The sequence below is a fragment of the Hevea brasiliensis genome, chromosome 18 (assembly GCF_030052815.1).
Source record: "Hevea brasiliensis isolate MT/VB/25A 57/8 chromosome 18, ASM3005281v1, whole genome shotgun sequence".
Classification (NCBI taxonomy): domain Eukaryota; kingdom Viridiplantae; phylum Streptophyta; class Magnoliopsida; order Malpighiales; family Euphorbiaceae; genus Hevea; species Hevea brasiliensis.
The window spans coordinates 44,856,142-44,877,221 of record NC_079510.1 but is presented as its reverse complement, the minus strand read 5'-3'; the positions used below and the strand labels follow the sequence as shown (position 1 = coordinate 44,877,221).

Here is a 21,080-nt window from a genome sequence, read left to right as displayed (position 1 = left end):
ACACAATAATGGAAAGGTGGTTATGTAATCATATAGCAAGTAACAGCTTCCTCTCCTTAATTATTTGTATACTTACAAATGGAACATTTTAGCCCATGAGGGAGAGCCTTAATAATAATAATATGCATGTTTGTTTCAAACTTGGCCGGATATTTATCATTTTTGTTTGCTGGAAAATTAGGGTTATAGCTGTAACGTAAAGCACAATATTTTAATGATTTAGTCGCAGCTTTGCATTTAACGCAAGTTGATGTCCCTTTCTTATGCTGAGCTAAATATCGTTTATTGCTTTGGGAAATTCTTGACATAAAATTTTATATAATAATTAAGAGAATTCTTGTTTAGATGTAATAAATATAAATATATAAAATTTATATATTTAATAAATTTTATATTTGAAATTTATGATAAATTGAGTAAATAAAAAAATCTAATTTATTTGTTAATTGTTAGACTATCAAATGTTATTTATGTATTACTATAAAATTAAAATTTTTATTAATAAAAGTTTTATCATTCTTGGATTTTAGATGACAGAACAAGTCGTCCTGGACAGAGTTGAAGTTATTGAATGATTTTGGCAATCTTGACTATATTTAGTTTCCAAGAATAACTATCTGTGAAATTTGAATCTTGATATCTTAAAAAAAAATGAAAAAGAAAACAGATATTGGATTTTCAAAAATTAAGAAAACAAATTATTATTTATTTCAATGAAAAAAAAAAAGAAAAGAGGGTGGTAGATGATAAAAAAATAAATAAATAACTAAATAATTGAAGGTGGATAAGTTTGGTTTGTTTATGGTGATTGAAGTGTAGTTAGTGATTAGATTTGAGATAAAGAATGGGGAATAGATAAATGACTTCTTAAGTTCTAACCTCACTTCAACTGCTTCATGGAATTGGGTTGGTGGCTGACAAGCTTTCAGAATTTGCGGGTGTGCAGGAGAAACATGATGGGCTACAAGCCTCACCACTCTTTCAACCTTATCTTCGTTAGCATCTTGCACTGTGGAAGTATACTTCAGAAATGTCGGCAAATCTATGTTCTATTTTCCTTTGTTAATTTGGAATAAAAACTTTATGTTAAAGTTAAGCTTTGTATAAAATCCCTTCTTCTTAAATTAATTTTTGACATTGAGTTAGGTTTAATTTATTTTTTTTCATATTTTATGAAACGATAACCTCATTCACTGTATATATATATATATTTAAATGATAGTTATCTAAATTAAGAGGGTGTTATATTGTCTAGTTTAGATAAAGTGTCCTTTTTAAACTTTTAAATTTTATCAAAAAGTTAAATTAGTTCTTAAAATATTTCAAAGTCCATTTAAGCCTCTTAAGTTTTTAAAATGGCACATTTAAGTATAAACTTAATAGATATTAGCATATTTTATACCAAAAAAGAGTCACATGATTATGTGACAAACTAATATTGTTTTCTTTCAACTGTTTGCCATCATCTCCAATCACTCACAATAAACCCTAAATAAATTCATATGATTCCTTGATCTTTTCTTTAAGGATTTGTTAGAGAAATAATGTAAAATGAATTCATCTTTATCATCGAAACGGTCGTTTGCAGTAAATTGTGATAAGAGATATAAAAAAACACAAAAATGAAATAGTTCTACTCACATTGATTGTCGCTTAGTTGTTGTTTGGAGCAATTTGTTATTTTGTGTAGGGAGTGGGAATGATAGTTTTAATTGTATTTTGTGTTATTTTTTGAGTTAGGAAATGGATAGTTTGTATACGTGAAGTAGAATTGGGAAGAATGGTTGTTGAGATATCATCTGCATATTAATTTCAGTAAAAAGACGATATTGAAAATCATATAGATTGAAAATGATATGGATTCTCCACTTATACATGTGTCTTTTTTTTTTCAATATTATTGCGTGAGAGATCTTTAACAATGGTAAAGTCAAAGAATTTTTAGAAAAATCATCTACATATTAGAGAGTTGCTTCAAGTTGTTGGGTTACTGATATTATAGTTAATCATTTCGTGGATATTGCTCCCATTTATTTTGGAGTAGGTCTGGATAACTCTCTCTAATGTAGCGTCGTTGAAATCTTATAAAATTTCGATTTAAATGTGTTATTTTAAAATTTGAGAAATTTAAATAAATCTCAAAATACTTTAAAAGTTAATTTAATTTGTTAATAAAATTTAAAAGGTCAAAATAGACTTTTTTTTTTTTTTTTCTCTAATTTAGGATAATAATATTATCACAAAACTATGTTAATTGAATATTAATTGAAGGTCCTTGGAGGTGAAGGAGGAAGTTGTTGTGAGTTCACTTCAAACCATCACATTGAGTGGACATGCAACGTGATTCAATAATGGCCAAAACCCAATGCTACTATATATTATTTGTACGGTAGTTGCCATTAACATATGATATGCCATCGTTTTTAACGCCATTTAGGGTTCTGCCACACAAATATTAATAACCATAGAATTTAAAATATTTATAAAAACTCAAACCTCAATTAATAAAAATACGAGACCATAAATGATAATCTATATATGTATACATATAAAATGTAGAATTATATACTAAAAAAAATGGCACGCGGTAATTCATTGAAAAGTTTATCACTTATCATTTTTATAAATATTATTATTTATATTAATTATTATTTAATTTTTTTATTTATATTTTAATTATCATTATTATTTATAATAATATATTAATATTTATAATTTAAATTATTATTTTTTAATTTAAATTTTAAATATGAAATATTTGTAATTAAATATAATATTTAAAAATTATTTATATTTTTTTATAAATTCATTTATATAAAAATATCATTTACCACGTGTTACCCTTAATAATAATAATAATAATAATAATAATTTAAAATAAAAAATAATTAAGTAAATAAAAAATATTTTATTATTATAAAAATTGAATTTAAATATTTTTTTTATTTTTTAAATAATTAATATTTAATTATGAATTAATTTTTTATTTAAATTATTTTCATTTATTTATTTATATATAGTATATTATATGAGAAATTTGATACACATTAAACACTTTCCTCTTATTAAGTATTTTCATTTTACATAAATACTCTCAAATCTTTTTTTTTTATTTATACTATTTTTTTATTATTTCTTTCAAAAATTATTAATTTTTATTCTCAAATTTTATTTATTTAAACATATTTAATTATTAATTTTTTTAATAAATTTCTTATTTAATATTTCTTAAACTTTTAAATATTTTATTTCATTATAATTATATATCGAATACAATTATAACTAATATTTTAATTATTTATATTTTATTGTCATTAATTTTCAATAAAATTATTTTTAAATTTTAATTAAATATCTATATTTTTATATAAAAATTATTTTTTAACTATATTTTTATATAGAATTTCAAAGATAAATTACAAATATAATTACATGAAAAATTTAGCTACAAATAAAAATTAAAGTTACAATATTTAAATTATGAAATCTATTTTTTAAAAAATAATATGTATTTTTAATAGTTATTATATTAATAAAAAATGATGATATTTTAAAATTTTAATATTTATGAAATGTATTTAATTTTATACTATAAATTTATGTATATTTATAATATTTTTTTCAAATAATTATTTTATAAAAAAATATATCAAATTAATAAAAAAACATTTACACTTAGATAGAGCATTAAAAAAAAATATTATAATTGAATGTTATTTTTAACTAATAATAATGTTACATACTTTCATTATTATTAAAATTAAATAATTCAATTTATTATTAGTAATTTAATATTTTTTACTATATTAATAACAAAAAAATAATATATTTATATATTTTTAAAACAATATTATTTTATCTAATTTAAAAAAAATATTAATTTATATAAATTATGAGATAAAATATAAATATTTTATGAAATTTAAATTATTTTTTTAATAAAGTAGTTTTATTACATTTTAAATGAAATAATCATGAAAATTACTATTAATATATGTATAAAAAGAATTAAATAGGTACTTTAATTAATTATATAAAAAATTAATTAAAAATTTATTATTATAACAAGTAAAAATTTATTAAATTAAATTAAATAAGAGAGAGATTTTAATTTAAAATTAATTTAATAATAATAACTTTTCTCATTTAAAATGTAATTAAAAAATAAAAAGTATAAATTACCCATATAACATGAGCATTTTGCTAATTTTTTAATAATTTCTTTTAATAATTATTGACCCGCATGATGTGGAATAAGATAAGAAAAGTAAAACTCATATAATTCTACTCATTTTTTTCTACATGATATCAGAGTTAATTTTTATTTCAATATTGAATCACCTACAAATACTCATATATGTAAATTTGTTATTTTAAATGTTTATGTCAAAGTAAATGTGAAAGGCCTAAATATATACATAATACTTTTTTTTAATAATTTTCTCAAATAATAATATGAAGAAGAAAAAAAATTCCTTCCATAGTTGTATGCATTTATTATGCATGTTTCTTTCTTTTTACTCTTCCTCACAAGAGAAACATCAAGTGGAGGCATGAAAGGAGCACTTCTTGTCTTCCTCTTGGAACAGGTTGCTTCCACCATTTATTTCCCTTTGCACAAGGAGGTTCTAAAGTCACTCTCATGCCTTAAATTTAGCTTATTATCATGCAAACCCATTAGAGAAATTCAGTCCCCTTCCCTAGTCCCTACCCTACACTATCCTTCAAATATTAGATTCAATTGTCAACTCTACTTTAATCTAATATAATTATAATTATAACAAATATACTATTAAATTAGAGATAACATGAAATTGTTATAATTAATTGATCTAGCTAAAGTGATAAATTAAATGAATACCTTTCTATGAGGAAAATGAAAATTCATATTGAAAATTTTTATACCTAATTTTTTCAATAGAGAATATATATTGTGCATAAGAGTTTCGTGGTAAAAAAGAAAAAAAAAATGATCAACTTTGATTTCCATTGGGTTGAATAGACAAGAGAACCATCTGATTAATGATCTGAATTAGCAACCCAACTGCAAGTGACATGACTTTATGTCTAATTTGAACCATGGAGGATTGAAGGTTGCTTAGGATAGATGGTTAAAAAAGATGCTGAATGTATAAATTAATCTCTTGAATTATTTGAGAAAACTATAGTGTTAATTTATGCATTAAGCAAAGAAAATTAACACAACAACATCAATCATTGTTTTATTATGTGAATGAGATTTGAGATCAATTATAGGGGAAAAGAAAAGGCTATATCTGCAAAAAAAATTAAGCAATTGTCTATTTCTAATCATATATAAGCATTGTCCTTAGCTTGATGTATATATCAAGCCTACCAATTGATATCCAACTAACAATGTAAAATAACATTGATGATTAATTTGTTCTTAATTAATGAAGAAAATAACCCAATTATTAGAATGAAAGTTTAGTTTATCAAATTGTGGAAGGAATACCAATTATGCACTTCAAATTAAATTTTCTTAGCAAAAATTTTGGTTCTTAATTAGAAAGGTCTAAATATTTAACTAATGAACTTGTCTTCATTAAATAATTAACTTTTTCTTACTAATGGGATTGATACGAGTGTTAAAACATTTTGTATCTCTTAAATAAGGTTACTCGATCTTTATGAATGATGAAAATCCCTGTTGAGAGTGTTTTACCCCTATAATAGGTCTCTCCAATGTGAGCAGGCCTAATCCAATGGAGTTAGGAGATACATGTGATTTATTAAAAAAAAATTAACTCTTTCTTAAAAAATTATTGTACACTTTGAATTTAACATGAACCTAAAATATAACATGTGAAATCTATATATTTAATAGGTAGGTCTCATCATGCATATTATTTTGAATTTATGATAGATTAAATTAACGTAAGAAAAATCTCTCTCATATCAATTCAAAGGATTTTTTTTTCCTATAATTAGCTAGGAAAATATTGTTATAATTAGTGGGATTAGAAAAGTTTCAACTAATAAAATGGTTAAATTGGATAAAGTCGAATCCTTTCTTTTTCTCCTTTGCTTGTAGTTCACCTAAATGCAAAGGTTGATTGATCATCCTATACATGAATATATTTTTTTCTTTATTACTTTGAACAAGAGAGCAGTATTATAAATTAATTAATACCATTATTTTTTTAATTTTTTATACATTGAACTTTTTTTTAAAAATAATTTATTTAATATTAAATTGCAAAATAATATTAATAGGTAAATCAAACATTTGTGCATGTACTTTTCATATTGTACGGAAAAAATATATACTATGTACATATGTTCCATTATTTGCTTGAAAATTCATGATAAAAAGCCCAAAAGATGGAAATCAAGATCACACGCCTCAACTGGATGCATTTTCTAATTGAAATGTTTTGTTTCCTAGTTAGATCTTAAACCCTAATTAAAATTCACTTTTGCACATGACATTTGACACCTGCTTGGGATACAAGGTCTTTTAATGATAATAATAATATACTCCTTTCCTATAAAAATAAGTTTATTTTTCTTATTTACCTCAAATTATACAATATTTTTCATTTTAAAATAATAATTTATTTATTGATTTATTAATATGCTTCAATTTAATATGTATTAAAAAGATAAAATTTATTAGTTTCAATAATAATTTAATAATATAAATAATTTAATTTTTAATGAAGCAGTATAAGTGGAGGATATATTAAAAAAGGACTATAGCTAAAATTTATTGTTATAATAATTTAATAATATAAATAATTTAATTTTTAATGAAGCAATATAAGTGGAGGATATATTAAAAAAGGACTATAGCTAAAATTTATTGTTTTAATTATATTAACTTGTTCATCATTTGGTTATAACCGAATAATCATGAAATTAATTATTTTAATAAAAATAAGTTTAATTCAATTTTTAATTGATAATTTTAAAAAATTTCAATTTTTCACTATCAATTCAATTTTAATAATTAATATATTAATTATAATTGTATTAATAATATATTATTTATTTATTATTTTTATGATTTTATAATAACATTTAACTTTTAATTATTTTTAATTAATATTAAATCATATTTATTTTTTTATAAATAAAAAATTACAAATATATTTTTATTAATAATTAATTAGTTAGTAATAAAAGATATATACTTTATGTTTTTTATTAATTTGGTTATAACCGATAACTAAACGTACATTTTCAATTTCAATTCGGTTCAATTTGATTAATATTTTTAAAATTGATTGATAATTTGATTAATTAAAAATTTTATTTGATTCAGTTCAGCTTAGTTAACCGAATGCTCACCCCAATGTTAACTATATTTTCTTAATCCATGTAAAAACTTATTTTTATGAAATAAATTGAGTAATAATATACACATAGAAAGTAAAATGGTATTTTCTAGAGTTTGCTAAGTCACATTGTCTTGTTATAGATAAGTTATAAATTATTTTATAATTACTCTATTAATATTATCATAAATAATTATTATTACAAGGTAACTTACAATTTATTAACATATATTAATTACATATATATTAATTATTTCTATTATAAAAATTTTATTAAAAGTTTAAAAAATAAAAATTAAAAAATATAAAATAATATTTAATTAATAAAAAATAAAAAATGAAACAAAGAAAGTCTCTAATTTTTAATAAAGAGACCGAAAGAGTGTATATATAAACCTAAATCTATCGAATGAGTAATATACTTTTAATCGCTTATATATAATAAATAAATAAATAAATTATATTTAAATGCAAGTTATTGCTTAGAAGCTCTCTCTATCTAAATGTCTTAATGCGTATTTCATCTTCCACATTTTTATCATTTAATTCATTTCTTTAATTTTGTCAAGCTATACATCCATTAGTCATTCTATATCTATTTCATTTGTTTTATTTTTTCAGCGATTAAAGATTGGCATTAGAGTACTAAGTAAAGTTTTTTTTATAAAATTATATTAATATATATTTAAATAATTATTCACTAAAAAATTATTTATAAAATTTAAATATATATTTTAAAAATGTTTTTTATATTTAAAAAATTTTAAATCTAAAAATTTTAATAATATTACTTTAAAAATCGCCATGTGACATTTTTTTTACTTTATTTATTTTTTTATTAGTATATATTAATTAATTTAAAAAATAATAAAAAATAATTTATTTATCAATTTATTTCAAATATTAAAAACTAAATGTTTTTATATCTTTTGTCAAACACAAAATTATGCTATTTGATATTAAAAAAAATTATATATTAACATTATATAAAATTATAATTAATTAAAATTTTATTATTAATAAAATTTTATAAAATAATTATGAAAATATAAAATATATAAATAAAAATTAAATTAAATTAAATTATTAAAATAAAATAATTTACGCAATGCATAAATAAAACTACTTATTGCATAATTAAAATTGAGTTAGACACGTTTTTATCGATTTGAATAAACTAAATAAATCTAATTTATGTGACATTGAATACGAAATCTTACGGTTTTAGAGATGAAATTAAATTAAAGAAACATAATCTCATGACTTATAATCCAATAATTTTGACAAAGATGTTTATCTAAAGACCTATTGATAATTTCATATTACATATTTAAAATTAATGAGGTGATGGGTAAATTTCCAAAAACAGAAAAATGATTTGTTCCTACTTAAAGCACACGGCACTTACCAACAATATCTTAACCAAAAATATAACTAATGGCCAATGGCATTGGCATTGGCATTGGCATTGGCACCTAATTAGTTAAACTTCTTCCACAACAATCAATGACATATCGCATTATGTGATTTGATTTATAGCATTTAGTAAATCGTTAAGTTCTTATTTACGATTGATTAATTTGAGCCATCCAACTCCAAGATGGCAAGTTGAAAGTATGGTTTATCCTTCCACTTATCCGAAGAAAAATGGCCTAATTTTATTAGAGATAATAAATTTTGATTTATACGAAAACGACTTATTATAAAAATTAACATATTTTATAAAATTAATAGAGAATCGATTGATCAGACCCAACTCGTCAATTTCAATGAGATTTGAGCTAGTTTTAAAATACCCTTAACCATAAAAAAAAATTAAAAAGAAAAAAAGAATTTCAGTTTCACCTTATTCTTAATTAGGTTTCAACTTAAAATTTGAAATATGAAATTTATAAAATTGATGGAAAATCCTTTTTTTTTGGGGACTGGAAGAACATAGTTGGTCTTCGAACCGTGATTTTGTGGTTGGGTTTGAGCAGAGAAATGGCCTAGAGCAGGAAGATCTACTAGATGTTGCGGCCATCCCTACCATCATCGTTAAAGCAGAATCACAATTCCATGCCCCACCTGTCTACTATCTACACTCTACCCATATCTTCTTTCGTATTTACACTTAAATTTAACCTTAACTACGAAGATAAAGGGTTAGTATTTTTTGGATATTTAAATCGGATTAAACTTAATGAATTTATATGGTAGATAATCAAATTTTAGATAAGTTTGAATTTAAAAATGATTGCATTCAAGCTGAATAAAAATTTTAAATGTTAGATATTCACTATTTAAATTTTTTTTTATATTAATTTTTTAACATTTAAAATATTTTTTAAATATATTATTAATTAAAATATATAAAATTAAATGAGTTTAATTATTATTGAAGTAATACTAATAAGATTTATAATGAAATTTATTGAAATTTGAGGTAAATTTAAATATTAAAAATATTTTAATAGAGTAATTTTTATAAGCAAGTACTTGTCAGATATAATTTTATTTATATAAATATTTTATAATTTAGTCAAATTGAAATATAATTTAAATTTTAATTGATAATATTAAATCATATTTTTAAAACTATAAAATTTTTAAAATGTGAAGATGATGCATCATGGCAGCTGAAGAAAAAAAAAATCAAGTGTTTTTTTTACAACTCTTTATTTAGGTTTTAATAAGTGAATTTATCAATTGTTATCCAATGAATTAAAAAAAAAAAGAAAAAGAAAGAAAAAAAATTATTGGGGTTTGATTAAAATGGAAGCAAATAACAAAATTCTGATATAGAGAGAGAGAGAGAGAGAGAGAGAGAGAGGGGGCATCTTTTTCCCTTTCCTTTCCCTTTACGCGCACAATGATACCTTCTCTCTCCTCTCCCTCTGTAAAGACAAAACCGTGGGATCTATCTCGTCCCACCGCTCCCTCTTCTTCTTCTTCTCTCTCTCTCATGCACCTTTCCGTTTCTTGTATCTATTAACCTCTGCTTTCCTCTTCTTGGGCTCTTATATCTCACTTGAGATCTACCCTTTTCTTCTTTGTGAATCTCAGATCTCTAATTTTTCTTCTTTTGCTAAATAATTCTGTGATTTCCTAAATATGACCTCCTTCCGCCCAGATCCGACCTCCAGAATCTACCCGGAGCCGGAGTCTCTCTCAGTCGACCACTTCGACCGTCTTCCCGACTCCCTCCTCTTGCTAGTGTTTAACAAAATCGGAGATGTCAAGGCTCTCGGTAGATGCTGCGTCGTTTCACGCCGTTTCCACTCTCTCGTCCCCCAAGTAGACAACGTTGTTGTAAGAGTCGATTGCGTTATTTCCGATGACGATACTTCCCCTTCTTCTTCCTCTGAGAAATCTCGGTCTTCCAGTTCGTCTTCTGGGCTCTCGTCTATTTTTCGGTTGGTCTTTGGTGGCTTTGTTAAGCCTTTCCAGGCTCTTGGTCAGCTGCTTGGACCAAGGAGAGAGATGATAAATTCTTACCCTTCGCGGAATGGGTTTTTTTCTTCTTCATCGAGTTCTGCGTCGTCGTTTTCTTCCCTTTCTGTTGGTAATGAGGACGAAGGGGAAATGGATCAGGGTGGTGTTACCCATCATTCCCCTACTCAGGTTCTTAAGAATTTTAACGAAATTCGGTTTTTACGGATCGAGTTGCCTAGTGGGGAATTGGGTATTGATGATGGGGTGCTTCTGAAATGGAGGGCTGATTTCGGATCTACACTTGATAATTGTGTTATTCTAGGTGCTGCTTCGGTAATCAACAATGGACATAACAAGAGTTGCTCTGTCTTGCAAGAAAACTGCTCCGATGGGGTTTCTGGGAACGTGAATAACCACCACAGCAACGATGGTGGTAATGTTAATAGTGGTGGTGATGATAATGGGAGCATACCTGAGTCATTTTACACCAACGGGGGCTTGAAATTGAGGGTTGTATGGACTATTAGTTCCTTGATTGCTGCCTCTGCAAGGCATTACTTGCTTCAACCCATAATAGCAGAACACAAGACTCTTGATACCTTGGTACTGACTGATGCTGATGGGCAGGGAGTCCTGTGTATGAATAGGGAACAACTGGAGGAGTTGAGGGTGAAGCCCTTATCAGCTTCTTCTGCATCGAAGAGGACGCTTGTGCCTGCTCTGAATATGCGACTTTGGTATGCACCCCACTTGGAATTGCCTGATGGAATTGTGTTGAAAGGGGCAACTTTAGTTGCTATTAGACCTAGCGAGCAGTCTACCTCCAAGAAGGAGGTCTGTGATGCATTTTGGGTTTCCACTGCATTTGAGGAGCCTTATGGTACTGCCGCAAAGATGCTGGTAAAGAGAAGGACTTACTGCTTGGAGATGAACTCATTCTGAAGATAGCAATGGAACTGAGGTAATTTTGCGAATCTGCAGTAATACCTTTTAGAGCTTTGATGCATAGCTTATTCCATGCAAAATGGCTGTGACTTTTTCTTTCTCTTTGCGTGTGTTATTAGAAGTTTTTGTTGAAGGTGATGGAGATTGAAGGCATGCCATTTGCATATGCAATTTCTCAGTAAAGTGTGAGCTTTTATCTTCAACTCCGCGATGCATGCGAATTACTTCATAATGTTTATTCAGCTTGTAATGAGTGTTAGCAAACTGATTATAGAAGAATTGGGTTATCTTTGTATATGTTGAAGTTGGAGAATCTGTTTGTTTGGCAGACAATGTTAGGACCAATTTTTGCCTAATCAATATTGCTACATTATGTATCAATTGAAAATTTCCACTTAAGAGTTGCTAATTTGCTGTGTTAACTTTACTGGACTGCACGTGCATAATAATACTTGCATGCCTATTATGTAATTGTAATACAGGTGTATGTTTTATTGCTCATGAAAATGTTTGCATAAAGCAATTGCTATAGGTTTAACAATATGCAATGGACTTTTCAGGGAAAGCACAAACGGTTTGGGGGAAGGTGAATGTGCAAGTTCTTTCGAAGTGGAGAATCAGAAACAAATTTTGCTTGACACTTGACCTGAAATGGGTTTGCTGTCCCATGGAGCTGAAGCTTGTGTTTGATTGCTACTATGACACCCATCCTTAGTCGATTATTCACTACAATAATTCGACTTTTATGTGCTTTAACTGATAATTAAAATGCATCTGCTGGTTGTTTTTATTGAGGCATTTGCTTGTAAGGGTGCACACGTGCAACTAGATGAATGTTGCAAGATCGGAGTTTGTAGTCATTTACTTCAATCTATAATCTGTATGTGAAAATTGTAGGTATGAATATGTTGTGCTTATATTAGACTTTTGCCGCACGTCGAGCAATGTAGCTTGAATTAACCCTAAAACTCTCTCTCTCTCTCTCTCTCTCTCTCCCCGTATATGTGCATGTGCGCGCCTGCTAAATGAACACTAGTTGGCTTCTGTAGGTCTTTTGTTTATAAAAGATTAGATCAGTTGGCGTGTACCTGAAGTTCTGTGGAAATTTGCGTTTATCTTTGGATGATGATAACTGTGGTTGAGTTGCAGGACTAAAAGATGGATACACTTGGTTTAGGTAAGTTTTGGATTTCTAGGCCTTGCAATGGTAGGCCAACCGGGGATTTGGTGAATGATACCTTTGATATAGGTAATGGTGATTCAAAATATCCCCTTTTAAGCTTGTTGTTGGTGTTGGTACAGTATTTTTTTCAAGCTTGAACTTAACAAATTTGCTGTTGTAAGATTTCAAGCCAGTGCATAATTGATAAACTCTTGCTTAGACAGTATCGCCATGCTATGGTAGCTAAGTATTCGTCCATCATGTTATTTGGTTTCGCTAAGAAAAATGCTGTGTATTTACAGCCAGGCCTTATGCAACTAAATTTTGTGAGCTTTGGTGTCTGGTTGGGCTGGTGTAGAAGCTTCTTCAGGCTATCAGGGGGAAAAAAGGACCTTATCAAGTAACAGTGTTGCAATAACATGGACAAGGATAATGAATAAGTAGCCTCAATCTCCTCTAGGTTAAAGTATGATGCATGTTTATGTTTCAAATATAGCCCTAGAAGGGAAGCAATACAAGAGCATTGATTATTTAGGATTTAAGGCTGCGATTTCTCTTTTGGAAGATGGTTTAGACTCCCAGTATAGGATGCTTCTGCTGATTGTCGCTTGTGATAACAGTCGATCATTCATCAGTCATGCATGCCTCGAAACTTTATTCACCAGCATTGGTGACCTCTTGTTCCTAAATTATTGATTTTCAACTGAGGGTAAGAAGCATGGTGAAATAGATTTCTCACTGATTCTCAACAAGATGCTTGGAAGGACATGTTCTAGTCCGTGGCGTTTAGGTTTGTTTTCTCTCTTTTCCTGGAAAAACCATCTTGCTGTTTAACGAATAACCAAACTTACCATAGATTTATTTAGCAGCAAAGTGGCTGCATACTTGATCAGCAAAGAGCCTACAAAGTAAGTGCTTTTTGTTTTCTTCCTCTCTATTATTTCTATGCAAAAACAAAAAAGACGTACGGCATTCTCACTTTCCATAATTCAGTTCAACAAGTTGCATTTTAATAAATGAAGCTGCCATGCCATGCCATGAATAGCCGAAGGCCAGCGTGCTTTTTAGCCTTTGAATCTTTCAGAATTGCATCTCTAATGTCCTGACTTGTAGCTTGCAGGGCCCCAAGCACTGGGGAAAAAAATGCGTGATTATGTGCTCAAATTTCATGAACAGGATGATGAACATCTACCCCTTAAATTTGTGAAATAATGATGATCATTGCCAATAGGATCTTCCACCATACATTTAGGAAGTTGCAAGATTTGTTTTTGACCACATACAACAAATCCTAAGCTTGTTTTACCCTTTACATGTATATTTTCAAGTAGCACATACATTTTATGGACTCAAAACACTTCTAGAAGCAATTGGCACATCCCCACATTATCATAAATATGATTGCTTATTTGGTATAGACTTTTAGTATTAAATCTTTGTTATTGAATTGAATGTCTCCTTCAATGCCACTATAGTTGGAAATGATGGGGTGGCTGTGGCCATATATGTATTATCAATATCAACTGACACCCACTACCATTATAAATTTTCTTCTGCCATTATTATTTTTTATGTGCATTCTTTTTCCAATTAATTAGCTGGTTCTTCCTCTGCCTTTATCTGTTTATCACATGATAAATCTTATCTTTGATACAGTCCACGTGAAGGAAACCTGGACTCAGTTAACACCATTTTTGACTTTGTGCTATGACTTTCTTCTCTTGCTTTTCTTCTTTTTCCTCTTCTTGCTCTGTGCCTTGTTTATAGTATCATGCCTTAACAAATTATTAATTATACTAGCAAATATGATTTAAAAAGCAATCCCTTTCATAATTGGGATGTCACAGTTGGCTTTGCAACTAATTATTATTATTATTAATTTTTTCCATTTTAAAGAGAAGAGGCCACAAGTGAGGAATTATATATGAGAAACAGATATGGTATGAAAAAGACCCACATGTTTGTTCATTAGCCGGCAGTGGTTGTGATTGTGAGGGAGAAGGTGAAATAATAGTGGAAATTATAATTAAAAACACTAAGCAAAGCAATTGGGTAGTGTTTGGAAACATACATTTATTTTATTTTGTGAAATTTTCATGATTGTTTCTCCCACTTTCCTCCCATATATGTTCTTTATTCATACATTTATTTCTAGTGATTTTGTTCTCACTTTTTTAGCCACAAAATTTAAGGTGGATATCAATTATTATGGGAGTTTTGATTGGTCACCCCCTTTTATTTTATGGGTATTTTTTTCTTTTTTAATTGTGATCAGATATTATTATCGACTAGTAATTTTTATGCATTGAAATTTATTTAATTAGACCAGTTAGCTAGGCTATAAGAAAGAACCCAAATCACTGATTATCATATCTGATATGTCTATTCTATAAGCCAAACTTACCTTACTACTTTATGTATTGATGTTGGAAATTTGTTCTACATGAATTCCTATTTTACAAAAACACGAAAACACTTTGCCAGTTGCTTTTCCAAAAGCAGCAACTCCAATTTTAATGGGTTATTTCCTCTGAAAGGCTGACAAAAATACTACTACCCACCAACACTCGCTTTTATACCACAAGCAGTCTCTTTCAAGTTTCTAAAATGTCCTGCTTTTTCAGCCTCTTGAGAGGTGCAAGGTTTTTCAATGGTTTCCTTCGGTGAACAAGAGCATAATGAAAAACAAATTCCTTAAATAGTAATTTCAGTTATCTTGTTTGCTTGGAAATAAGTGAGTTATGAATTTTAAATTTTGTACATTTTTATCACTGACCCGTGTTTACATGTATTTTGACAAAACGAAAATATAAACTTTAAATTTCTCAAAACGATAAAAAATTGATATGTTTAGCTGCAAATAAGTGTTTACTTCTTTTCTTCTCAGTTATTTAGATGAATAACTTCCTAAAAATAGAGTTCATGGCAGTAGTTGATTTCGATATATAAGGCGACTTTTTCCCATGAGAAAAAAAAAGGTTCATGATAAATAACTTATATTGGAGAGTTGGGCACATCTACCTCTGAAACGATATCCAACATTTTCCATTGAAATCTAGTTGGGCTTGGAATCATTTGGAGGAGAATGGGTTTCAAATTTCAACCAGTCAAGGTCTCTCCAAGATCATTGAAAATCCAATCTTTCTATTTTTTATTGGTACATAGTCTTCGTCAAGCCCTAAGCCCAATGAATTATGGCTGATTACAACAAAATTCAGAAAGCTTCACGTTATCCTTCTCTGGGACATGGACCCTTTCGAAAATCTGACCTCTCTTCCTTCTGGAAGAAAGCTTCAAATGGGAAATAATGGAGTCATCCCCCAGATTCCTCTTGAACCCCTAAGCAAATTATCTTACTATTAAAAGGCTTCAATTTTGACAATTTGAGATTTGTGATTCAAATTTTTATAAAATGGTATCCTAAATTTTACTCTACGAGTATTATAAAGATAAATTCTCCACTGCCGTTACATTGCTAATGTATAGTAAAATAATATTTTTAGAAAATATCTTAGCTCCCATAAATAATATAAAAAATTGAACTAGGAAATTTTAATGAAAAAGAACAAATATTTTATTGATTGTACTTTTATGTCGGCAAAACTAAGGTTATGTTTATTACAATGTAATATAATATGATATAATTAATTAAATAATTTAATTAAAATTATAATATAATTATCATTATATTTATTAATTTAATTACAAAATAAAAATATAAGTAGTATAATATAATTATAATTTTTATTTTAATATTTAATTTATTTATAGTACTTTAATAGTTACAGCAATTGATAATCAAGTAATAGTGGTGCTTAAATAATGATGATGGTGGCAAGGTGAGATATTGATAGTGGTGGTTAATGTGACAATAATTAAGTAGTGATAATTGTGATCAAGTGATAATAATAGTGATGATGGTAATAGAATGGTGATAATGATGATGATAGTGGTGGTTATAATAGTACCGAATAGTGATGATAGTGATAATATTAATAAATAAGAAAATAAAAATAAATAATCATAATTATATTTATTTTATATATAATTATTATTATATTATTTTAAGTATAATTAATTACGATATATAATTATTATTTCATCATATCAATTTTTTTTTGTGTTGCTAAATAACGTAATTAAATATGTAATATAACTTTATAACTTCAATTGTGTCATAACAAACATGGCCTTAAATGTATTTATCCTTAAGATGTTAATAGTATAAAAAAGTTGTTTTTTTGGTAAAAAATTAAAGTATATTTCCTAAAATATTAAAGTGTAAAATTTTATGGTGCTTTTTTTACATTTAAAAAAAAATTGAGAGTTGAATCATGAATCATTTTGAGAAGAATGATCTGATTCAAAGTTAATATATTGATTTCATCTCATCAATTCAAATTTTGATCCTACAATCTGATGAATAATTTGAATCAATTTTTAGTTTAAAAGATGTGATTCACATAAAAAAAAATTGACATAAATGATCCGCAATCTAAAATAACACAAATCAATCCCTTGTGTAGCATCATTTTCCAGAGTTTCCTTGAGAATGAAGAGTATCAGTCAATGGTGATTTTTCGTTATTCTGGGCTTCAACTGATGCCAGAAGTTGATGCCATCAAGTTTTGGGTCAATGGTAAATCTCAGAGGCTCCATTCACTTTGGTCTCCACACCAGTTGATCGCTTTAAGTGGAACACATATGAACCTTCCATTGGGAATCTTGGAGGCAGCGTGTCACGGAGTAAGTACCCTTACTAGCGGCATTGAGGGTGTCTTACGAGACCGCCATGGACATATCAAGCTCGACAGGCATCATCGACTCCAGCGAAGTTGAAATTCTTGTAATTGACTAAGTTCATATTTGGTATAATATAATTAAAACGTAACCGTGTTTACATTGCGTATTTAATCACGTTATTTGATAATAAAAAAAATTTAATATAATGAAATGATAATCATATAATGTAACCAATTATAATTAAATTAACATAATTATCATTAATAGGAAATTTGAATAGTAAAATATAATTTTTAGAGACTAAAGAAATATTTTGTATTTATTTTATCTTTATGTAATCTTAGGATATAATAACTTAAGTATAGTGATATCTCCTCCTGTCATATACTTCATTGTGTCCATAACACTTTGTTTGGATGAGTGAAGGAAGTTTTAGTAAAATAAGGTAAAGTACGGTGAAGTAATAGTTTGTTTTATGTTTGGGAATAAGGTAAAATAAAATAAGATAAATGAAGGTTTAATAACATTACTTTATTTAGAGGAAATGTATTGAAAAATAAGGTTAAATATGAATATTACAAATATAACTTTTCTATACTCAACTCAATTTAACTTAACTAAGCATTTATCCCAACTTTTCTATAAAACAATTAATTTTGCCTTTATAAAAAATAAAGAAGAATAATATAAAAATATAAAAATTTTAATCCCCCTCAACCCAGCAAATTGGTGAGTTAAAAAATGGAAAAATTTGAGGGGTTTTCAATCCCCAAATAGCCATAAAAAAACCAACCCTCCTAAGTACCCTCATCCCAAACAACTTAAAAATCTCATAAAACTTTACTTTACCCTTAAAATTCCTCCATCCAAACAATCTGTAATATTCTTTAAGAGGAAGTAACTAGTTAATTACTATAAAGCAAAAAGTGTAATTAGTCACTGACATCATGAGTCTTTGTCCCATACTCCTTATAGGTTTTTCCCTGCTTATAAGTGATGTGAGGACTATCAATCTAATTGTATCGATTATGCTATATAAATAGAAGAAGTAGTCCGTTTATGATATATTTGTATCGCGTTATTTATTATACTTGAGATGCTTGCTCATATATAATGTTTATGATGTTTTCCCAATCGGCTTGCTAAGTCTATGCTAATATATTCATCTTGTTAGATAGATTATCGTAAGATTTTGTTGGCTGACTTCTTTTGTATTAATGATTAATAATTTGAATTTTTTCATTTGTCATTGATACTACCACCACTATATGACCCTACTGCTACTACTACCATCTGCCATCACCGTCAGCATCGTTGTCACCGCCGCCGTCGCTGTCACTACCACTTGATCACCGCTATCACTACTTAGCCACCATTACCTCTACTACCTGATCATTTTTACCATATCATTTTGTCACTGCCACCTAATCACCATTATCACCACCAAAATTTATTAATTACCATTACTATTCGACCATCAATCACCGCAATCAATGTTATATATTATTAATATTATAAATAAATTAAATATAAAAACAAAAATTATCATTATATTACTTATATTTTTATCTTAAAATCAAATATAAAAATATAATGACAATTGTATCGATTATGCTATATAAATAGAAGAAGTAGTCCGTTTATGATATATTTGTATCATGTTATTTATTATACTTGAGATGCTTGCTCATATATAATGTTTATAATGTTTTCTCAATCGGCTTGCTAAGTCTATGCTAATATATTCATCTTGTTAGATAGATTATCGTAAGATTTTGTTGGTTGACTTCTCTTGTATTAATGATTACTTATTTAGATTTTTTCATTTGTCATTGATACTACCACCACCACTATATGGTCACTACTGCTACTACTACTACCTGCCATCGCCATCGCTATCGTTGTCGCCATCGCCTACTACCACTTGACCACCATTATCACTACTTTGTCACCATCACCTCCACTACCTAACCACTTTTACTATCTCATTTTGTCATTGCCAACTAACCATCATTGTCACCACCAAAACTTTTTAGTTATCATTACTATTTTGTCACTGCCACCTAACCATCATTGTCACCACCAAAACTTTTTAGTTACTATTACTATTTTGTCACTGCCACCTAACCATCATTGTCACCACCAAAACTTTTTAATTACCATTACTATTTTGTCACTACCACCTAATCATCATTGTTACCATCAAAAGTTCTTAATTATCATTACTATTCCACCATCAATCACCGCAACCAATACTATATATTATTAATATTATAAATAAATTAAATATAAAAATAAAAATTATCATTATATTACTCATATTTTTATCTTACAATCAAATATAAAAATATAATAATAATTACATTTTATTATAATTTTAATTTCTAGCACCGCAGATCTCTGCCAAGCTATAATCCACCCTATTGGCGAGGTATCTGCCATCATTATTGTATCACATTCGAGGAATGCATTATACTGGCTCAATGGCTCTAGTGACGGTCCTTGGAAACTCAGCTACTGATTCAAAACTTCCTTGCATCTAGCTGTCTCTTTACCCCATGTGACCTTTGTCCATACTCTTGGGGAAACAACAATTTTGCAGACCTGCTGGAAAATTAGTATAGGTGGGTGTTCCATACTCAGTTTTCAGAAGTTGATTTGAGTATAGGTGGGTGTATGGGGAATTGCGGTGGACCTGTTGGTCCTGAGGCTGGTTTCTGTTGGTTTCCCCTCACTTATTTTCTCATTAATAAATTTTCTTTGCCTATCAAAATCACGAATCAATCCCTTTGCCACCTCTAGAAAAACAGCATTTAGCTAAGACATTTCGACCGATGTCTATTGGTACAAGCATTAAGAGCAACATAGTAAGAACTTCACAATGCCTAAGTTTAAGAATGAACAAATTCCACTAATATGCTTTAACTCAATGATAGTAATTTTTTTTATAAGAAGAGAATATTATTGATAAAGACAAAAAAAGAGAAGGAAAATACAGCCCTAAAAACCAAAAATAAAACAGAATCCACTAAAAATAAAAAGCCTCACCCCGCAAAAGACAAACATCCAAAATGCCAAAAAAAAAGCCATTACAGCAAAAACGAGACCACCTCCAGCCAAGACTGCCCACGAAAATAAGGAGACTGCAAAACACGAGAACTCACAAACAGAGGGTGAAAATGAAAATTCTGTGAAGGAGCAGGTGCTAAAATTGCTGTAGTCAGCAGCCATAAACCTCATTAAAAATTCTCAGTGATTTGCTGCGACCAATGCCATGTGCTCTATAGGGTCCAGCACTTGGTTCCTGTGGGAAAAATAACGCCACAACCATACAAGAGATCAAGCAAACTGACTAGGTCTGTTCTAACTCTTTTAAACTGAATAAATATTTTGGCTTTCTCAACATTGCCTTGGATTGAACATAGTTGTTGACCTCGTGTAGCTCAAAATGAGCATTGATTTTGATGATAACAAAACTCAAACAGAATCTATCTAACTCAACTTTAAAGTGATGT

At 28.0% G+C, this 21,080-nt stretch overlaps 1 protein-coding gene across 1 annotated transcript; it reads left to right on the top strand.

Annotated features, from left to right (window-relative positions):
• Positions 1–10,104: 10,104 nt before the first annotated feature.
• On the top strand, positions 10,105–12,628 carry LOC110646568 (F-box protein At5g46170). The gene is made up of 2 exons (XM_021800048.2): positions 10,105–11,676; positions 12,221–12,628. The coding sequence occupies exon 1, from the start codon at positions 10,395–10,397 to the stop codon at positions 11,655–11,657; it is 1,263 nt and encodes a 420-aa protein (XP_021655740.2). The 5' UTR covers positions 10,105–10,394; the 3' UTR covers positions 11,658–11,676; positions 12,221–12,628.
• The last annotated feature ends 8,452 nt before the right edge of the window (positions 12,629–21,080 follow it).

Bases quoted from the DNA above. Each gene is read 5' to 3' on its own strand.
- LOC110646568 (XM_021800048.2), top strand. From the start codon at position 10,395: ATGACCTCCTTCCGCCCAGATCCGACCTCCAGAATCTACCCGGAGCCG.